The following is a 20479-nucleotide window of genomic DNA, read 5'->3' as shown; positions in this document are numbered from 1 at the left end:
CAGTATATTTTAAGATTTTAGGTAGGATTAAATAAAAGTTTTTATTTAATGGTAGTGTGTTTTGGGTAGCATAAAAAAGTGAATTATGGTTTCTTGGACTAGTATGGATACAAACAATAGAGACTGAGCTATTTCTGACTTTTACTAATGATCAGAATATTGTATCTTTTTCTTCTAGTCAGATGAGAACAATATAAAAAAAATGTCTGTGTATGGAAAAAAAAAAATAATAAAATAAAGATGAAATAGTTAGATCAGAGCTTTGTCTAGGTTGGTAAGAGGCTCAGTGCCAGGGTCAGTATATTTTAGGCAGGTTTAAAAAAAATTATTTATTTAATGGTAGTGTGTTTTGAGTAGGATAAAAAAAATGTGCACTATGATTTATTGGTGTTACTACAGGTACAAACACAAATAATATACACAGGTGGAGTTTATTTTTGGGTATTTCTTTAGTGGTGGGTAATGGTAGTAAAAACAAAAAAAAAAAGATAAGAAATTTTAAGAAAATTATTTTGTTTACAATTTTGAACAAGATTTTTTTGGACAATAAAAATGTCAGTAGATATCCATTAACATTTACTACCAAATGAAGGCCCAATTTATCCTGAAAAAAAAACAAGGTATAATTTACCTAGATAAACAAAGTAGTTGCAATATGTACAGTTTTACTAACACATGTCAACGTTGCAAAACTGCATCCAGGCATTATAATTTATTTTACCCTCCAAGATGAAGGGGTTAATGTGGAACTTTAGTCAGACAAATTAAGATCTGGTAGATCACTTCAAACTGGCAACTTTTGCAGGTATAGCTATGTAAAACATTAAAAATAAGCGCCTATACTGCTTAAAATCCAATAATATACTGTCTCACCCTGCTCTGCACATGCTCAGTTGCTCTCTATATTTAGGCACAGTACAGAAAATCAGAGCCACTAAAGGCCGATCTGCTAACAGCCTAAAGATTTACTGCTGCTCAGAGGCTTTGGGTGTCAGCAGAATGAAATTGTCCATAAATGTAGAAATTGATCTGGCCCATAGGGAGTATTCAGCTGTGAGAGTCGAAGTGGTTAAATCTGTTTTTAAACCTGTAATCTATCTTTCATTATTTCTGTCTGCCTAGATTGATATTATAATATTTAAAGGAGCATTGCAATATAATATATCAAAAACTTGCGACCGTACAGCTTAAAACAAATTGGAGTGACCTTATGAGGAACACTTGTAAATAAGCCTTCACTCCAACAAGAAAATGTATTTATTTACCATAGAGCATTAGAAGGAAACACATTAGAACACTTTCCAGCAATATGGAAAAACGTGACGATGAGTGAAATGTAGGAAACAACATCAACCAAACATATTTTACCTTTCACAAGCATGAAGCTGTCAGAACAACGAAGATTATTTCTGAGTAGGCTATTGCAGTTTGTACATTGCTTGTTGCTTTATTAAATATGCTATTGGTTTGTTTTAGACTGTTTATATGTTAAAATTCTTATGGATGTCACTAATATTAGAGAAAGAAATTAGCTGCCTGATCATAATTATTGGGTTACAAAATGTCTGCCAGTTTGCAACAGGTGCACTTAAAATGACACTTACTAACAATACATATGTTGTATTCAACCAGATTTATTTTCCTTTTTTCAAATTCTTCATCACGTACTAACTTTTATAAGGCACTGAATCCATCCGGTTTGGAACATGTACGTTTTCACTTTTTGTATTTTTAATACAAACCTCAGGAAATTGTGTGGCAGCAGGAATTTCCATCCCTCTCTGGCGGAAATATTTGCTCAAGTAAAATGTGCCGCAGGCAGACGTTACATTGTTTTTCTTGTTGCAGGAAGTCTCAAGAGACACATAAGACCAGGTCGCTTATTAACATTCACTTACAAAGTTTCTTCTATATGTCCCTGACTTATTGAGGATTTTTTTTTTACTCTCAAATTTAATAAGTTGCTAGTAATATGCATGGAATTTTTAAGACGGACGTAGTTTTATGGGTTTATGGTTAAATTTAAATTTGAAGACAGCTAACATTGAAAAGGTAATGTCTCTAACATATTTTCCTGTCACCATTTACACATATTGAAAAAGCACCTGTCAGTATTATCCAAGGAGAACTCGTGTAGGAAAGTTTCTGAAAGAATAACTCTTTCTCATAGGGTTCAAAGAGAGTCTCTATTTCTTAAAGAGACCCTGTCACCAGATCACTCATTTCAACAGCAATGTGCCTTAAGATTATATGTGCATCATATTTAATGCATGGTATATACCTGTAAAAAGCCTCTCTTGTATAAAATAATCCAAAAACCCTGCGACTTCGGCTGGGTTCTGCCACCTTGGATGTGATGTCAAGTAGAGGATAAAATTAGGCACATAGGGCACTGATATAAAAGTCAAACAGTCCAAAGTCCATATAAATAGATATAAGGAATGTGTAGATTAAGTCCAGTAGGATGCTGGTCATGGAAAGTTCCATTCACTGACGGCAGGCTGTGTATAAGAGCAGAAGCTGGCTGTGAAAAAAACAGTGCCTTTAAGTGTAAACGTTTAACAATTGTAATGGTGAATAAAGTAGGCAACTCACATGGCATAGTAGAAAAATAGGCTCATCATGAAACTATCAGTGAAGGGACTGGCATTCCACAAAAGATGGAGTGACCCGAGAGTGCAGTTGACAAGGAACGAGGAAGCTAGCCGGCACCTCTGCCATTCCAAGATGGTAGCTGAAATGCAGCCCTGGGAAACAACATCTGACGTGATGGTGTCACCAAAGATGCTTGAGAAAGGAGCAGCTTGTCCATTACGGACATTGCACATGTTTGGAAATGTGTCACACATTTTCGGTGAGATTATCATGCCAGATGTCGCGTCCCAGGGTCACACTCCAGCTACCATCTCAGAACGGCAGAGGTGCCAGCCAACTTCCTCGTTTCTTGTCAACTGCACCCCCAGGTTACGCCAACGTTCACCCCTCGTGGAATGGCAGCCCCTTCACTGATACTTTCATGATGAGCCTAGTATTCTACTATGCCATGTGAGTTGCCTACTTTATTCACCAATAAAAAAAGTTAAAAGGCTACACTTAGGGGTGCTGTTTTTTTTCTCTTTCATTGGATGTGATGTCAATAGCCTCAGCTGACTTAGTGCTGTCACTCAAGTGATACTTCAATAAAAGATTATGTAATGAGGGGAAGGGAGGGGTGGAGGAGCTGGGCCAGCACAGAGAGTAATGAATCACCCCCAAAGTATAGGGAGAAGTACTGTGACTGTGCCAGGAATTTGACTCATCCTGAAGTAGCCCGATTTGTTATCAAGTTTCAAAAGCACAATGCAAGTGAATAAAAAATTGTTTATGAAATGGAAAAATGCTTCAAGCAAGCAATAACATACTTGATTTGCCTGTGCTTTTACCTGCATTTTTTAAGTTGGTGACAGGTTCTCTTGAACCATAAAATTATATGTTTGGTTGCTATGAGTAAGGCAGTCTTTAGAACCGTTTGTTTCTAAATTGTTTTGAGGCATGACTGATCCCTTGTACTGCACAATGGCTTATTTTTTTTAGTTTGTGCTCAGTATATTAATATGCATGCCCCTCATAAACTAGCAGTGTATGGAGGTCCCGGGAACAGTGATGCAGAACAGAGTACAAATAATACAGCACATCTTCAGTACTCGTTTCGGGCCCCTATAACAGCTGCCAATCTTTTTTGAAGGAAGAAAGTGAAAGCCTTGGGAGCATGCCCTCCAATAAATTCTTTGGCACTGCTTGACTTGTATACAATAAGTGCATGCTTAAAAACACGTTTCTTTAGAAGCGCTCATTGAGGAAGTTTGCCTAGGTTCACTGTGCGCAGCGTGCTGTCCTGACTGTGCTTTTAATGTTCCCCTGCAGACATCTCCATAACAATAGGATCTACTCCCTGGGAAAGAAATGCTTTGATGGGCTCCACAGTCTGGAGACTTTGTGAGTTGACCTCTTATTTGTTTCAGTCTTTTCACTGTTTTCATTGATATTCTAAAAAGAATAAAAATAGTTGAAAAGCCAAACATGCTTTTTGGCTTGCCTAATTGCCAAGCGGTTAGTGCAATTGTTCTTATGATGACTGTATAAAACAGATCCTGTATGTAGAAAGAAAAGCTCTGAAAAATGCTCTCTAGATCTATTTGAACCATGATTAATGCATAGGAAGACCTTTGAAAAAGCTTGTGCCAACTCGCCACTTACAGTGATTTACACTTGTGCCTTTTTTGTTTGTAATTCTGCTTATCTGACCTTTGAGATGTAGGAAGGAAAACGTATGTTAAAGTCTATATAAACACTAAACAGATAACTACTCCTATTTGGTCCCTTTTGGGTTATTAGTCAAAAGCCATTTTGTTATATCTTGACAGTTGATAACTTCCTATGCTCTCTGCTTGTGCTACTCTCTTATCAGTAACAAAGTTCCTAGTGATCTCTTAAGCCGGCAATAGGTGGATCAAACTTCAACCGGTTCAGCAGGGACTGGCCGAGATTTCATCCATCTATTGGCAGGCTGATTGTACCCAAGTTGATCCATTAATCTACTCGGGTACAACCAGCCTGTTGGATTTTGTACATGTGATTACGGCTGGCAGCTATAGCCTCAAGCAGTAATCATTGTGTTCTGCTGGCTGGGTATTTTCCCTGCAGGCAGAACACAAGAGCACTATGGGAGAGATTCCCCTATCAACACTTACTGTGTTGATGGCAGAATAAAGTGATTTTCTTTCCTGCAATCCATGGTTGCAGGAAAGAAAATTAAATGATCCCCAGTATGGATTGCCTAAGGACTATAGACCTCCCCCCCTTTCAATGCTATGATGAGATTGGAAGGCGATGTGTAGTCTTGAGCTAGATGACAACATTGCTTCTCCATAGATATAGTATGGTGAGTGAGCATTGTCACCCTAGGACAGAAAGTGAGTTACTTCAGTAGCACCTGGTGAAAATAATAGAAAACTGAAAACTAATGCTACCACCATATCTAAGGACTGGTTATTACCATATGGGGGAAAAATATATTAAACTAATACTTACAGTGGTTTTAACCCTTACCTAAGCTATTGAAAACTAACTAAACTGTTTCTGTCAATGACATTAATAGATCATAGAAGGAAATTAAAATCTGTAGAACCCTTGATGATCTTATTACAGTAAACTAAATTAAATGGTGAATACCCCTGCATTACCTTAAACTAAGTGATTGTGCTATTCAGTTAATGTGACATGAACTGCAGGTGAACTGGATTTGCATCTCTTTAAATGTCTATTGCTGCTGCTAGCATCCAAATGTGTTCCCTCATTAAATGAAATGTAATACTATGATAAGTGATGCTGCACTACCAAACTGCTCCATGCACACTGGGCACTTCAATAACACTGGTAACGTTAGCTTTGTAAAGTCACGTTAAAAACATGAGTTTTTCAGCATCTTTGCATTAGCATTTTGCCACATTTTTTCGCGTTTGCTTTTTTTCGCATTTTTTAAAGGTCCAAAAATGCTGGTTTGCCGCAATTTTACAGCTAAAAAACTCATCTAGAAACCCACTAGTCCTGGGGTTTTTTTCCAGCCAAAAACATCCATGCCAAGAAACGTTGATTGCAATCTATGTGTGCATGGACTCATAGAATAACATTCTGGGGAGTTTACTGGCTGTAGAAAAAAACGTCAAATGCCAAAAACAGCAGTGTGCATGAGCACTAAGTGATAATTGATATGAGTGATATTAAAAATATTTCTATGAAATCCTTATTAAGTAAATAACTAAATTATCATGCATAAACAAACAAACATATATAAATTTCTAGTGCACGCCAACACTCCAACATGTGCAAATATAAACTCAATGATTGCATCAGGTCATAAAGTCCACATAGTGTGCATGATTATCCAACACCATAATCCTTATTAACTTCACACAAAAAGTGCCACCTCTGTGCCCACAGAACTCTCACCTCCATATTTATATCGTAATGTGTATATATGACATTCCATCCAGATTCCACCAACTCTTTTTGCCTCCTTCTCCTCCAGACTAGCAGGGGCGCTCCACTCCTTTTTTACTTGGAACCAATGAAAGCGAGATATGGTGCCTTTAAGACTCTTATGGACTCATACTGTCGTCGTCACCTTACCCATATGTGGGGAGAAAATGCACCTCTTTTGGTGTAGTAAGTTAAAACATTCCAGTATTTTTAAAAATATATTGCACTTACACTTTTACAATTCAATTACATCTATAGAGTATTTAAGGACATGTAGTCTGCCTGCCACAAATCCCTGATGAAGTCACGTGACGTAACTAGTAGGGTGTGATCGGAGGCAAACGCAGACTGAAAGTGGCATCATGCGGAAACACTTATCAAGATCTCTGTACCAAAAGTGATTTTAATATTGTAAAAGTGTAAGTGCAAAATGTTTTTATAAATATTGGAATGTTTTAACTTTCTACACGCTGCCAATTTTTGTTGTACAATCTAAGGCCTCTAACTCACATTCATACATACACATACTATAGCCAATTTAGAGGGGAGCCAAGTAACCTACACTGTTCAACAGGTAAAAAGTTTTGGGCATAAAATTAGCTAATCTTACATAATTTTGGGGTGCTGAAAATGAAAATGACCCTAAAAAATGTTGATTGGCTCTAGTTTCGATGATATATTCACCCATCTAATGACGTAAGCCATTCAAAATTATGATGCAACTTCAGCTGCATATTGCGCAATTGATACTGGTGACCAATAGAAAATTGCATGTATACTGAGATGATGCAATATTAGCCTTTAATTGCATCACTTCACTGCATAAAAGCTGCAGTATCTGTAGCTGATTGTAGTTCGACAGCGTCTTTACATTTCGTTTTATGCTTATATAGGCTACTCAGTAATGCCTCGAACTTGTGTGAATAAAGCAGATAATTTCTGCTATATCTGCAGTGAAATAACTTTTATCTCACAAAAAAGGAGGATAACAGGAATGATTAAGAAAGCCTACAACTTGTATTTTGGCTGCAAGATAGGAGACTAGGACAAGAGCTGGGCACCACATATATGCTGCAATTCTTGTGGGACGGCACTGGAGCAATGGTTGAATGGAAAAAAGGCATCTATGCCTTTCGCTGTGCCAATGATTTGGAGAGAGCCAACAGATCATGTTAGTAATTGTTACTTTTGTATGGTGCCTCCAATTGTAAAAGGGCTAAATAAGAAGAAAAAGTTATCTGTGCACTATCCAAATATTCCATCGGCAATACGTCCAGTTCCTCATGGAGAGGGGCTACCAATTCCTAAAGCACCAGAATCCTTCGTGGTTGAGTCAAGTGAGGAAGAACCTGAAGCGTGTAGTCACGTGCAGTTGTAAGAGATAGCCCTTTCCTCGAATACAAGAGAAAAGCCAAGAGAAGCAACACCGACACAAACTGAAGACAAAACTAGTGAGAATCCTAAGTATTAAAATGATTCAACTTCGCTTATGGCTATAATTTTTCTTGGTAATCCTATGCAATATATTATGCCATTTAGGCTTTGTTATGTAGTCAATATCACTTGCTTTATATTTGTGGAAAGACATCTATCTATATAATTATTGTGCATTGTGTAGTCATTACGCCTATAGTAGAAAACTTTCCGTTTACAGAAAAACTAGAGCCAATTGACGAATTTCATTGTTATATTTGAACTCAGAATGTGAAATTCATTAAGAAATGGATCCTTTTGTTTCCAAAACTGGCAAAAAATAAAAATTTGTTGAACAGTGCTATCAGCATGTGTTTGGAGTGTGGGAGGAAACCAGTGCACCCAGAGGAAACCCATGCAGGCACAGGGAGAACATGCAAACTCCAGGCAGGTGGTGCCGTGGTTGAAATTCAATTCAAAAGTGCATCCAGCAATGGAGAATATGGGGGGGGGGGGTAGTAGTTAGGTAAGTATAAATCTTTTTTTTTTCTTTACAACTACCTTTTGCATTTAGAAATTGCAGTGGATTTTTTTATGGGGGGTGAGGGGGGAAACATTGTAAGAAGACCTGGTTTAAGGTTAGATTTTATACAGATACCATGTCCAGCAATGTGGAAGATTGGAGGGGGAGAGTCAGGTAAGTATAAACAGAACTTTTTTAATTTGCAGCTACCTTTTGCATGTAGAAACTGCACATGATTTTTATGGGGGGGTGGACTATAAAAAGAACTTTCATTGTACTGCAAGGACTGGTTTAAAGTCAACCTGTTATAGTGAAATACAGGGGTTACCACTGTTGCCTTCCTTCTGAAAATGCTAGCTGCCTGGCTGTTATGCTGTAATTACTACAACCTCCATGTGTCCATTATGACAGCTTACCTGTAACTGTTTACATTCAGGGCATACTTCCTTCCTGCTGTCAAATTTTTCAGTGTACCTGCTTTATTTTAAAAGAGGAACTCTGAAATGGAACTTATTGTAGGTCTGCTGAAATCATTTTCCATCATTTGCTCATAAGAGGCACCAGGAAGCTTATGAAGGCTTACACAAAGTACATATTTTTTTGTTTTTTTGGCTGTTTGTCCTCAATGGCAGAACTTTGTTTTAGCAGGATTATGCACATAAAAAGTCTCTGACAGATTCCTAAAGTGATTTAGAACTATGTTTATAATAACATGGTTGTTAAATCCAAAGATGAAGCACAGTTTTTTCCTAGTAAATAATACAATGATAAAAGAAGGCTGTAGATTCTAGGGTTAGACCTTTCATACAGATACAGAGGAGCCTGCATTTACTATACCATAGAGAGCACATATCAAACAGATTTCAGTATAACAGCCAGGCAGAGAGTAGTGTCATGTTATAATCTGTTTTGGATGTAGATCAATCAATTTATCTCTTATCTAGTAGAAAATACAACTACATCTGTGAATGTTTGGCTCCTATCTAGTTGATAATAAATCAGATATAGAAAGTTAACTTTCTTGATTACCTATACCAAGTGTGTCAAACACATAACTATATACAGTATCTATTGTTAATAATATGATGGGAATAATGTGTCCTTACTGCAGGGTATAAGGGTGATAAGGCAGTAATCACAGGACAGTTATCAGTCTTGCTACCAATTGACCAAAGATGTGTTTGACCACAGAATCACTGATTGAGTACTACAAGGCAAAACAACTGAACATGAAGAAGTAAGCTAGCAGTCAGTTGGGTAATGCCAAGCCCAAATCAAACATGCACGATGCTAGCGCTACTTCGTTTCCAGCTTTATTTAACCAGTGTTTCATCAAGTCCCACCAACAGTTTATGGATCTAAATGGTATTGCTGCATATAGTAATCAAATTGCTATATCTGTGTTTAGATAAGATTCTTGTAAAACCTTTTTCTATTCTGTTGTTGGGATTCAAGATTGACAACATCATGCTAGGATTATTCATTTATTTGTGTTGCATTTCCACATGTAGTGTAAAAAAAGTATCACAATATGTTGAGGAATTCTGATAATCGTATTCAACAAAATTCTTATGAATGCCTAGTACACAATGAGAACATCGGACGAAAAATATCACTTTCGAAGGGATCGTCCGATAAGCTAATCGTTAGTACACAGCTTTCAAGAGCCGATCACGACAGTTCATTTGAAATTATCCAAAGGGACAATCACAAAAAAATTTTCTCATTTGATAACAGAATGAATGATTTTCATTTAATCAGTATAGTATTTGTCTATAAAAAATCAGGTGACCAAGACCACATATGCTAAGAGGCGAAAGAATACATTACAACACAATAAATAACATCATCACAGGACTTGTATTTTGTTTTACAAGAATTTTTGTAATTCTAGTAACCTATTCGTTTTCGATATGAGACTAGCATGCAAGCAAAAAAAACCGGACTATCATTCATCTGATTTTCTCATCGTGTGTACTAGGCATTAAACAAATAGAGACTGTCTAATATCCTGAAATGTTAATTGACTTAATGGCTAATTTAACTTATGGGTGGAATTATAAGCCTACTAAACCACAGGCAACTGATTAGGATGCTGAGTACTGTCTTCTGAGAATTTACATACAATGAGCAATATTTTCCTATGTTTTCTTAGCGATTGGTAGCATTAAAACACCCTCTGCTGGGATTATGTGACATGGCATTTATCAGCTCTTTTCTCTCTTTAGAGATCTGAACTACAACAACCTAGATGAATTTCCTGCTGCTATCAAAACTCTTAGGAACCTTAAAGAACTGTAAGTGAAGCAAATGCTGAATGCTGGAACGTGTGCTAGTAGTGAACCTTAGGAAATGTACTGCAACTTTAGAGATTTAAAGCTTTGTTTCTGAATGGATACTTATAAGTATGGATTTTCTCTGGGAAATATTTTTTCCAATATTTAGAGCAGTCTAAATGGCTAGCACTGATAAATGCTAGCTTTAAAAAACTACCGTATTTTTCACTCTATAAGGCGCACTTTTTTCCCCCCAAAAAAGGAGGAAAATGTCAGTGCGTCTTATGGAGCTAATATAATGCGGCCAGCCTGGTATTTCCGCCGCCACCATGTCAGAATACCGTGCCAGTCGCTCAGCTGTTCTCTGTTGCAGGACCTTACCTGTTCCTCGGTCCAGCGTTGTGCAGTCTTCCCGCGCTGGCATCTGTGACAGCCGGGTGCCCACTGCGCATGCGCGAGAAGCGCTGCACTTTGTGAATTGTCCGGCGTCTTCTGGGACACATGCCTGGTCCCAGAAGACGCCGGGCAATTCACAAAGTGCAGAGATTCTCGCGCATGCACAGGGGGCACCCGTCTGTCACAGCCGGGTGCCCACAGTAAAGGGAGGACAACTCCGCGGAAGTGAGAGCGGGTACCTGTCAAATTCAGGTACCCGCTCCCCCTCCCTCCCTAAAGGTCCGCAGTCTCTGGTCTGCTATTTCTACAAATATAACATGGATGCAAAATTTAGTCAATGTGTAATACCATTAGAAAAAACGTGCAGGTACAGTTGAAAATTATCTTAATTATCTTTTTTTTCATACTTATTCGTAGATATATATATTTTTCCTTTATTTCAGGGGCTTCCACAGCAACAATATCAGGTCGATCCCAGAACATGCATTTATTGGCAATCCGTCACTTATCACTATGTAAGTTTACAATTCTTGAATATTTCTAATGATATTGCATATACATCCTTCAAGTCATTGTGTTTTGTAACATCTGTGTTCTACCAACTATTGTATAATTATTTTATTGCTGATATTTTCATTGTTAGAATTAATTGAATGACATGCATCTCACACTAGCGAATAGTAATGAGGGAATCAGCCTGAAAAATTGGCAGATCTGCAAATTACATCTATAAAAAAAATCTCATCTATAAAAAAATCATTGCTTGATTTCCTGATTGACATGGCTCTCAAGAGAATTAATTGATGAATCTACAATTCTTCTGATTCTAATTTTCCCTAATTTTGAAGTGTACTGGCATTGCCTTTGAGAGATGCATTCCAAATTTAGTTTTATGATACTACTAACACATAACAAGTAAAGTAATGCGTAGGGATGGGCTTAATGTTCGAGTGCAATGCTTTGGCCAATCACAGCAAAATTGGGTGGAGCTCGCTGTTACATCGCCACTAGCTCCACCCAATTATTTACATCTGGCTGGCAAATGTCAGATTGCAGTGAGTGCTCAGCGGGTGCGGATGGGTCAGCGGGTGTTGGGTTTTTTTTCTTTTCGGCAAGTCAGCGTTGTCATGACAGCACTGGATGCCGTGATTGATGATGGACTACAATGATGGAACCATGTTTTTGGCTTTTTTTTTTTTTATTAACCATTTCAATACCGTGCAATTTTACACCTTCCTGCCCAGGCCATTTCATCATGAATGAAGCCATCCATTGTATACAACTGTCATGTGACCTGCTGTGATTGGTCACAGCAGGTCACATGGTACCTGCAACGGAGCCGGTACTCGGATCTGTCATCGGCCGTGTCCGAGGTACACGCCCGGTGACAGATCGAGCCGCTGCGCCGCTCTGCATTAGCGCAAACGGCGCATGTGCGGGAGCACGCCAAATGGCTTGCACCCGGAGTGGAGAAGCAACTTTCAAGCCGCCAAACGGCCATTGGCCAGGCGGCAAATGGTTAAAGGACTTGTCAAAAACTTTTTTTTGTTCAATTAAAGGAATTTTTCAAAAGCTTGTCATCTTTATTTTTTCTAAATTTAACCCATTAGTGAATAGGTAGGGGTGCCCCTTACTCATTCACAAAGGTGGAGCAGCATCAGGGTGCCCCCTATTTAAAGGGGTAACCTGATGCTAATGAGCCCCCTGCCTACAGACCCCCTCAACCAGCCAGCCAGGGTTGTGGGGATGAGGCGCTTGTCCCCATTGGCATCGGGACACCGTCTCCATGCTAAGGGCAGGTGGCCTGGTAAGGGCTTTTGGGTTGAACCCCACGCACTTTAAAAAAAACATTTTTACTCTGGGGTCCCTCTTAACCTTCTTACAAGACCTAAAGGGTCTGGTATGGATTGAGAGGGATCCCACTCTGTTTTTCTTCAATGAAAAACTACTGCTCCTTTAAAAACGGTACTTTTTTTAATTATTTTTTTTCACTGATTCATGGCCCTCATGGCAGTACCCAAGTGCCCATACCCCTTTTATGGCCAATAACTTGCATATAAGCCTTAAAAATGGCCACTTTTGAATTTAGAAGTTCGAGTCTCATAGACTTGCATTGAGGTCGAAGTTTGCGGTTGAACACTCATTAGGTTTGAATGTTCGACCACGAACAGAACACGAGGGTGTTCAGCCCACCACTAGTAATGACTATAAATCACATAATTACAGTGGGGAAAATAATTATATGATCCACTGCAGATTTTGTAAGTTTTCCCACTTACAAAGAAATGAAGGGTCTATAATTTTTATCATAGATGTATTTTAAATGATAGAGACAGAGTATCAACCAAATATCCAGAAAAACAAACTATACAAATGTTATAAATCGAGTTGCAGTTCAGTGAGTAAAATAAGTATTTGATCCTCAAGTAAAACATGACTTAGTACCTGGGGGAGAAACCCTTATTGGCAAGCAAAGAGGTAAGACTTTTCTTGTAGTTGATTACCAGGTTTGCACACATCTCAGGTGGGATTTTGGCCCACTCTTCTTTACAAATCTTCTCTAAATCCTTACATTTTCTTGGCTGTCACTTGGCAACTTTAAGTTTCAGCTCCCTCCCTAAATTTTCTATAGCATTAAGGTCTGGAGACTGGCTAGGCCACTCCATGACCTTAATGTGCTTCTTCTTGAGCCACTCCTTTGTTGCTTGGTGGTATGTTTTGGGTCATTGTCATGCTGGAAGACCCATCAATGACCCATCTTCAGTATTCTGGCTGAGGGAAGAAGGTTCTCATCCAAGATTTTACAATACATGGCCTCGTCCATTGGCCCCTCAGTATGGCAAAGTCGGTCTGTACTTTTAGCAGAGAAACAACCCCAAAGCATAATGTTTCCACCTCTGTGCTTGACTGTAGGGATGGTGTTCATAGGGTCATAGTCAGCATTTTTCTTCCTCCAAACATGATGAGTCGAGTTAATGCAAAAGAACTAAATTTTGGTCTCATCTGACCACAGCACTTTTTCCAATCCTTCTCTGAATCATTTAGATGTTCATAGGCAAACTTCAGAAGGGCCTGTACATGTGCCTTCTTGAGAAGGGGGACCTTGCGGGCGCTGCAGCATTTCAATTCATGGCGGCGCATTGTGTTACCACTGGTTTGTTTAGTGACTGTGGTCAAAAGTTTTCCAACAGTCCAATTCAACAGAAGTTGATCAGACCCCTGCTGAACTGTTCAAATTTCAGTCCATCTATGGGCAGCTTAAATATTTTACCTAACACTCTGCTGCAAAAATTGGACCTAGGTGGGTTCATCATAAGAATGTGAAATAGTTGAAGTGTCTGCATTGATGGAACTAGAGTATAGTGTAAAATGGAAGTAGGAAATAAAATCGACATGTCCCAGCCTGACATAATCCCACCATGCACAAGCCGTAAACTATGAATGAAGAGAACTGAGACAGTTGTTTCAAATAGTAAGAACCATTAAATGACAAAAACAAAGCTTTACCACATTGTGGCTCTATAATCCTGTAACCAAAACCACATTTCACACTGGAATGATTGGACAATTGAACAAGACATAAAACAGTTCACATTGCTGGTAAATCAAAGAAGACAATTAAAATTCACATGCCAAATTGCACAAAACATTAAACATCTAACCCAAGGGTCAGAACACCCAAATATACAGTTTATCTCCTTTTGTAATACAAACATTCCTTAAAAAAAAGTATTCGGCATTGATCAAATGACAGCAAGGTCTGGGCATTACCTCTAACGATGTGCATTTTTCAATTAACACCTAGTGAATGTCTTTTTTCTGAAACAGACATGAATAAAGCCAATTATGGTTAGTCACATCATAATTGGGTATAGTGGTTTTTCTGATGTTTCTCCGGTGATTATGTTAATTAACCACAGACATTGCCGTTCTCATGCATATGAGGTACTAGGAATATATATATACAGTGCTCAGCATAAATGAGTACACCCCAACAGCTTTATCAGAAAACCTTTATTTTCCTTTCAGAATCAACATTTTCTATGGGACACTATACTACAAATTACTCCCACAAATGCGGGCCATTGATTGCAAACAAGATTTCTTAATTTGCACATACACAATTAAGTGTTTTTCTTAACAAATTCATTCAAGACCATGTTGCAAAAAATGAATACACCCCAATGAAAATCTTAGGAGCAAAGCTATATTTTAGACAACAAAATCCTAATTAACAAGAATTCAACTACAGGTTAGTCTTATTATTCACCAAACAGGTATCCAGCAGACAGTTGATTATAAAAGTGCGATACTTAAAGAAAACCCCTTCCCATATCATGCTGTCAGCAATGGCACCACATGGAAGAGAAATTTCATTAGGCCTGAGAAAGAAAATTATTTATTTACACAAGAAAGGTGAAGGCTTCAAGAAGATCAGCAAAGCTTTACTTATCAGTCAGAATCCTGTAGCAAACGTGATACAAAAATTTAACAAAATTGGAACTGCAACCATCCCACAGAGATGTACGGGCCGCCCACGGCAGTTAACACCTCGATGTCTTCTGATGAGAAGGGTTGAAGAAAATTGCCATGCAAGTTCACTGCAGTTTGCTAAAGAAGTAGAAAGCCAAACTGGGGTGATTGTTTTTGCAGAGGAATAGCATGCAGGGGTGTCGTCCATGAAAGAAGCCTCTCCTAAAGCCCATGCACAAAAAAGTCCACCTAGAATTTGCCAGGGCCCATGCTGAAAAAGAAGAAGACTACTGGGACTCTGTACTCTGGAGTGATGAGACCAAGATAAATGTTTTTGGAACTGATGGCTTCAAAACTGTATGGTGTTGCAAAGGTGAGGAGTACAAATAAAAAATGCATGGTGCCTACAGTAAAACATGGTGGTGGCAGTGTTCTTCTGTGGGGCTGCATGAGTGCTGCTGGTGTTGAGAAGCTGCAGTTCATTGATGGTTTCAATACCTTAACATTCCAAACTCTCCATTTCACCTTCCCATATAATGATCACATCATCAATATACCGCTAATATAACTTTAATTCTTCAGGAGGATTAGTGTATACTGCTGTTTCTTCCCATAGGGCCATAAATAGTTTAGCTAAACTTTGTGCAAATTGTGCTCCCATTGCTACAACTTTTATTTGATGCTAGTATTCATGGTCATGCCAGAAGTAGTGGTGTGTAAGATAGTAATCAAGATATTCAAGGAGGTATTTCCTTTGTTCCCATTTTAGGCCACCTAGTTCTCTCAATGCCCAACTGGCAGATTCTATTGCATCTTGATGTTTAATAATAGTATGAAGTGATGCAACATCAGCAGTTGCCTGAATGACCAAATCAGATCTATGCACAATTATCCAACATTTAACTAAGATGTTTCATGTCTCTGAGATAAGATAAGTTTTCTGAGCCAGTGGTTGTAAGAAATGGTCTATATGTTGACCCATCCTAGCTCCTACTGACTACATGCCATAGACTATTGGACGACCTGGCGGTTTATTTTTATCCTTGTGGATTTAAAAAATTTTTTTTAAATATCTTTTATTTAACTTTATAACACACAAAGAACACATTCACAAGAACATAAAATATTGGTTCACATGTGTCCTACCCTCGCACGGGTGGAGAGGGTCAATTTTACATCCAGGAAAATATAACAAGGCTGTATCAAAAGAAGCTACGAGACACCCATATGGTCGTCACTACCAACTAAGAAATACATTTGTGAATATTAATTGTCTCATACTGTGCATATTATAGCCAATGTCATGTCCCAAAGACCAGTAGGAAATACAGAAATAGCATGAAAATACAATATTACTCAGGTTATGGCATGTCAGAGGCAGTGGGTTCAGCCAGACATTTGGACCATACTCTATCATATTTTTTGGGGCATCCTCTGTGCATATAAATATCCTTATAAAGTGGTAAATTAGTATTAATTATACGTTTCCATGACATGATAGATGGAGGAACATGTTTTTTCTAATTCAGAGTTATAGCCTTTCTAGCGTAGAACAATAATAGACTAATCAGGGTACGTTCAGCTACAGTGGGCAGCAGATCACTAACCAGACCTAACATTTTTTGTTCTCATTTTCTTAATTTTAAAGAAAATGGCCCTTATTTGCAAAAGTGTGCATTTGAGTCTTCTGCATTTGTTAATGCAGAGGTTTACCAGTGGACCTCTGGAGGCCATGTGTCACAAATGGAGCAGAGTTCAGCAGCGCAGCCAGCACAGAAGGTAAGTATTGCCAGGTATATTTTTGCTTCATAAACTTTATTGATATGACCATGTTGCTTTAAGTGATATAGCAGGGTCTTTTGGTTTTTTAGTTCCACCTGTAGCTCGTTTTGTTAGTTGTCTCATAGGTGGAGATTTACTAAAACTGAAGCCCTCAGAATCTGGTGCAGCTGTGCATGGTAGCTAATCAGCTACTAACTTCAGCTTGTTCCATTCGGCTTTGACAATAAAACATAGAAGCAGATTGGTTTCTCTGCAGAGTTGCACCAGATTTTTCACTCCAGTTTCAGTAAATAACCTCAATAGTGTACTAAATATGCCTAACTTGTATGATACTCTTTAATGATTTATGAAAATTTAGAAAGATGGCAGAATCTACAGAAGATTCTAATGGAAATACCTGCTATTACTTAAACTCTATTAATGTTTTGCAGTGAAATGATAATTACTATAATTACAGATATGATTACTTTTGTGTTTTAAATGATGTTTCATTCTGTTTTTTACAGACATTTCTATGACAACCCGATTCAGCATGTTGGGAGATCTGCATTTCAGCACTTGCCTGAGCTCAGAACTCTGTGAGTTTTTAGGACAATATTAAATAAATATCTGTAAATGCAACATACACGTCTGTCAGGAATGTCTCTCTCTAGACAAGGCTCACCTCCCACATAACCAGGATGTCCGTGTATAGATAACAAGTATAATGGAAAAAAGATTGCTTACTGTTGTCTGAGGAAAGAAAAGCGTGGTGAAAAAAAGCAACATCAGGCAAGCAAGCTAAGAAAGAAATTAACTACACTACAATAAAAAAAATTAAAGGAACACTTTAAAAAGACATCAGATCTCAATGGGGAAATATATCATGCTGGATATCTATACTGATATGGACTGGGTAATGTGTTAGGAATGTAAGGATGCCCCATTGTTTGATGGTAAGGAAAATTATCAACATACAGAAGACTGAATACAAAGGCACCCTGAAAATCAAAGTGAAAAAATTATGCAGCAGGCTAGTCCATTTTGCTGAAATTTAATTGCAGCAACTCAAAATGGTACTCAGTAGTTTGTGTGGCCCCATGTGCTTGTATGCATTCCTGACAACATCAGGGCATGCTCCTAATGAGACAATGGATGGTGTCCTGGGATATTTCCTCCTAGATCTGGACCAGGGCATCACTGAGCTCCTGGACAGTCTTGAAGTGCAACCTGGCGGCGTCGGATGGACCAACACATGATATCCCAGAGATGTTCTATTGGATTGAGGTCAGGCGAGCGTGGGGGCCATTCAACGGTATCAATTCCTTCATCCTGCAGGAACTGCCTGCATACTCTCGCCACATGAGGCTGGGCATTGTTGTGCACCAGGAGGAACTCAGGACCCACTGCACCAGCGTAGGGTCTGACAGTGGGTCCAAGGATTTCATCCCGATACCTAATGGCAGTCAGGGTGCCATTGTCTAGCCTGTAGAGGTCTTTGTGTCAATCCATGGATGTGTCTTCCCAGACCATCACTGATCCACCACCAAAACATGCTGAACGATGTTACAGGCAGCATAATGTTCTCCACAACTTCTCCAGACCCTTTCATGTCTGTCACATGTGCTCAGGGTGAACCTGCTCTCATCTGTGAAAAGCACAGGGTGCCAGTGGTGGACCTGCCAATTCTGGTGTTCAATGGCAAATGCCAGTCGAGCTCTATAGTGTCGGGCAGTGAGCACAGGGCCTACTAGAGGACGTCGGGCCCTCAGGCCACCCTCATGAAGTCTGTTTCTGATTGTTTCGTTAGAAACATTCATACCAGCGGCTTTGCTGGAGGTAATTTTGTAGGGCTCTGGCAGTGCTCATCCTATTCCTCCTTGCATAAAGTAACAGATACTGGTCCTGCTGATGAGTTAAGGACCTTCTATGGCCCTGTCCAGCTCTCCTAAAGTAACTGCCTGTCTCCTTGAACCTCCTCCATGCTCTTGAGACTGTGCTGGGAGACACAGCAAACCTTCTGGCAATGGCACGTATTGATGTGCCATCCTGGAGGAGTTGTGCAAACTCTGTAGGGTCCAAGTTAAAAACTGATTAGTTTCTATGCAGAGCTGCACCAGATTTTGCATTTTCCAGTTTTAGTAAGTCAGCCCCATTTTTTTAAAACTAGTCTTTCTTTTTTCACTATCATTTTCCAAAAATGATTTTATTTTGAAAACTATAGACAAAAAGATTTAAAAAAAAAACGAAAAATTTGTTTTTCTTTCTTTTGACCTGTGATTGTTTTTTGTAAGGTATTTTTGTGGTAAATAAAAAAAATATAATTTTCCTTTATATTTTTTCCAATTTAACAGGACTTTAAAATAATATTAACCCAGAAAAAAAGGCATTTTTTTCTTCATTTTTGCGCGTTTTCTTCCTTTGTGACACTGAGCAAAGTAACAAAATTCATGAAAATGAAAAAAAAAAAAGTTAAGGGCTGATTGAGTGATTCAGGTTGACTAAGGGTTAAATAGAAACACATTTTATTTAAAAATAAAACTTGTAAGGTTGCTTTTTGTCATATGCAAATCACATCTTTGATCTACATAGGAATGAAATAGTAAAAATGAAACAATAATCGGTTAGTAAATACAATGCATCGGTTCAGTTTATTTACACAGTGACTCTTGCAGACTAGTTAAAAGTGTACTTTTACACAGCAGCTGCTTCATTTTGGCAGCTGCTTCTGTTGTGTGATACAAAGAAATTACCGGCTGTCATTTTGACCCATTATTTCCAGTATTAGCAGCAGGGTATATAGTGGCAAGGGAAGAGGAGCTGGATGTAAGAGTTGCTTCTTATTAAAATTTGTTGAAGAGTTTTAGGATGTGTTATAAATTCAGAATCCTCGAGTTAAAACCAGACCTCTACCCCCCAAAAAATTAATGGTGCATGCCCAAAAATGCCATATAACTCATTTATTAAACAAAACGTTTTTTTTTCCTCTTCCGGATTTCACTGAAGCACTGGTGACAAACCCAGTGCCTCACTGGTGCATCCTGGGGAGTCTCCATCACCAGTGCCTCATTGGTCCACCCTGGGAAGTCTCCATCACCAGTGCCTCAGGAAAATCTCACCTGATCTTGCCTCTGTGACATACAAAATTGGGTAGCTTGTACTGAACAATACCTGGCATGCAGCAGATCACATACAGCGCATGCTCCAGACCACATAAGACACATGCTCCAGATCTCATACAGCTTGTCCACCAAAATAGATCTGGCACATGTATCTAGAACAGCTATGTATTGTTCAATAACAAGGTGCCCTAATGTTGTACTGCACAGGTACAAAATCAGGAGTGATGTCGCGGTGGGCCAGCACTGAACAAAAAAGAAAATGCCAGCCATCAATGACATCAACTTTTGAAAATGGAGGCACAGGATTCAGGAAGCGGAATTAGCATGAGGCCAAACAGTATGTCATAGTCTAGCCTGCAAATTTCTGTTTGTGAAACTCTTACCTAGTTGCTGCAGTGTTCTGCTAGATCTGTGACTCCATTTCACATTTGATGTTTGCTTCTCTGTTCACCTATGGGCATCACCTGCTATACTGCGGCTTTATATCCATTTCCCTT

General features: G+C 38.7%; 1 protein-coding gene across 1 annotated transcript in view; it reads left to right on the top strand.

The window, feature by feature from the left end:
* The window catches only part of LGR5 (leucine rich repeat containing G protein-coupled receptor 5), a 226149-nt gene that overhangs the window by 164192 nt on the left and 41478 nt on the right, over positions 1-20479 (top strand). The window contains exons 6-9 of the mRNA XM_089674104.1: positions 3904-3975; positions 10183-10251; positions 11070-11141; positions 17388-17459. Coding sequence (XP_089530230.1) covers positions 3904-3975; positions 10183-10251; positions 11070-11141; positions 17388-17459 — 285 coding nt within the window. The remainder of the gene's footprint in view (positions 1-3903; positions 3976-10182; positions 10252-11069; positions 11142-17387; positions 17460-20479) is intronic.

The sequence above is a fragment of the Staurois parvus genome, unplaced genomic scaffold (assembly GCF_062004578.1).
Source record: "Staurois parvus isolate SC_StPar_1 unplaced genomic scaffold, SC_StPar_1.0 ptg000147l, whole genome shotgun sequence".
NCBI classification, from domain to species: domain Eukaryota; kingdom Metazoa; phylum Chordata; class Amphibia; order Anura; family Ranidae; genus Staurois; species Staurois parvus.
The sequence above is the reverse complement of the archived record's forward strand: the minus strand, read 5'-3'. Positions and strand labels throughout refer to the sequence as shown.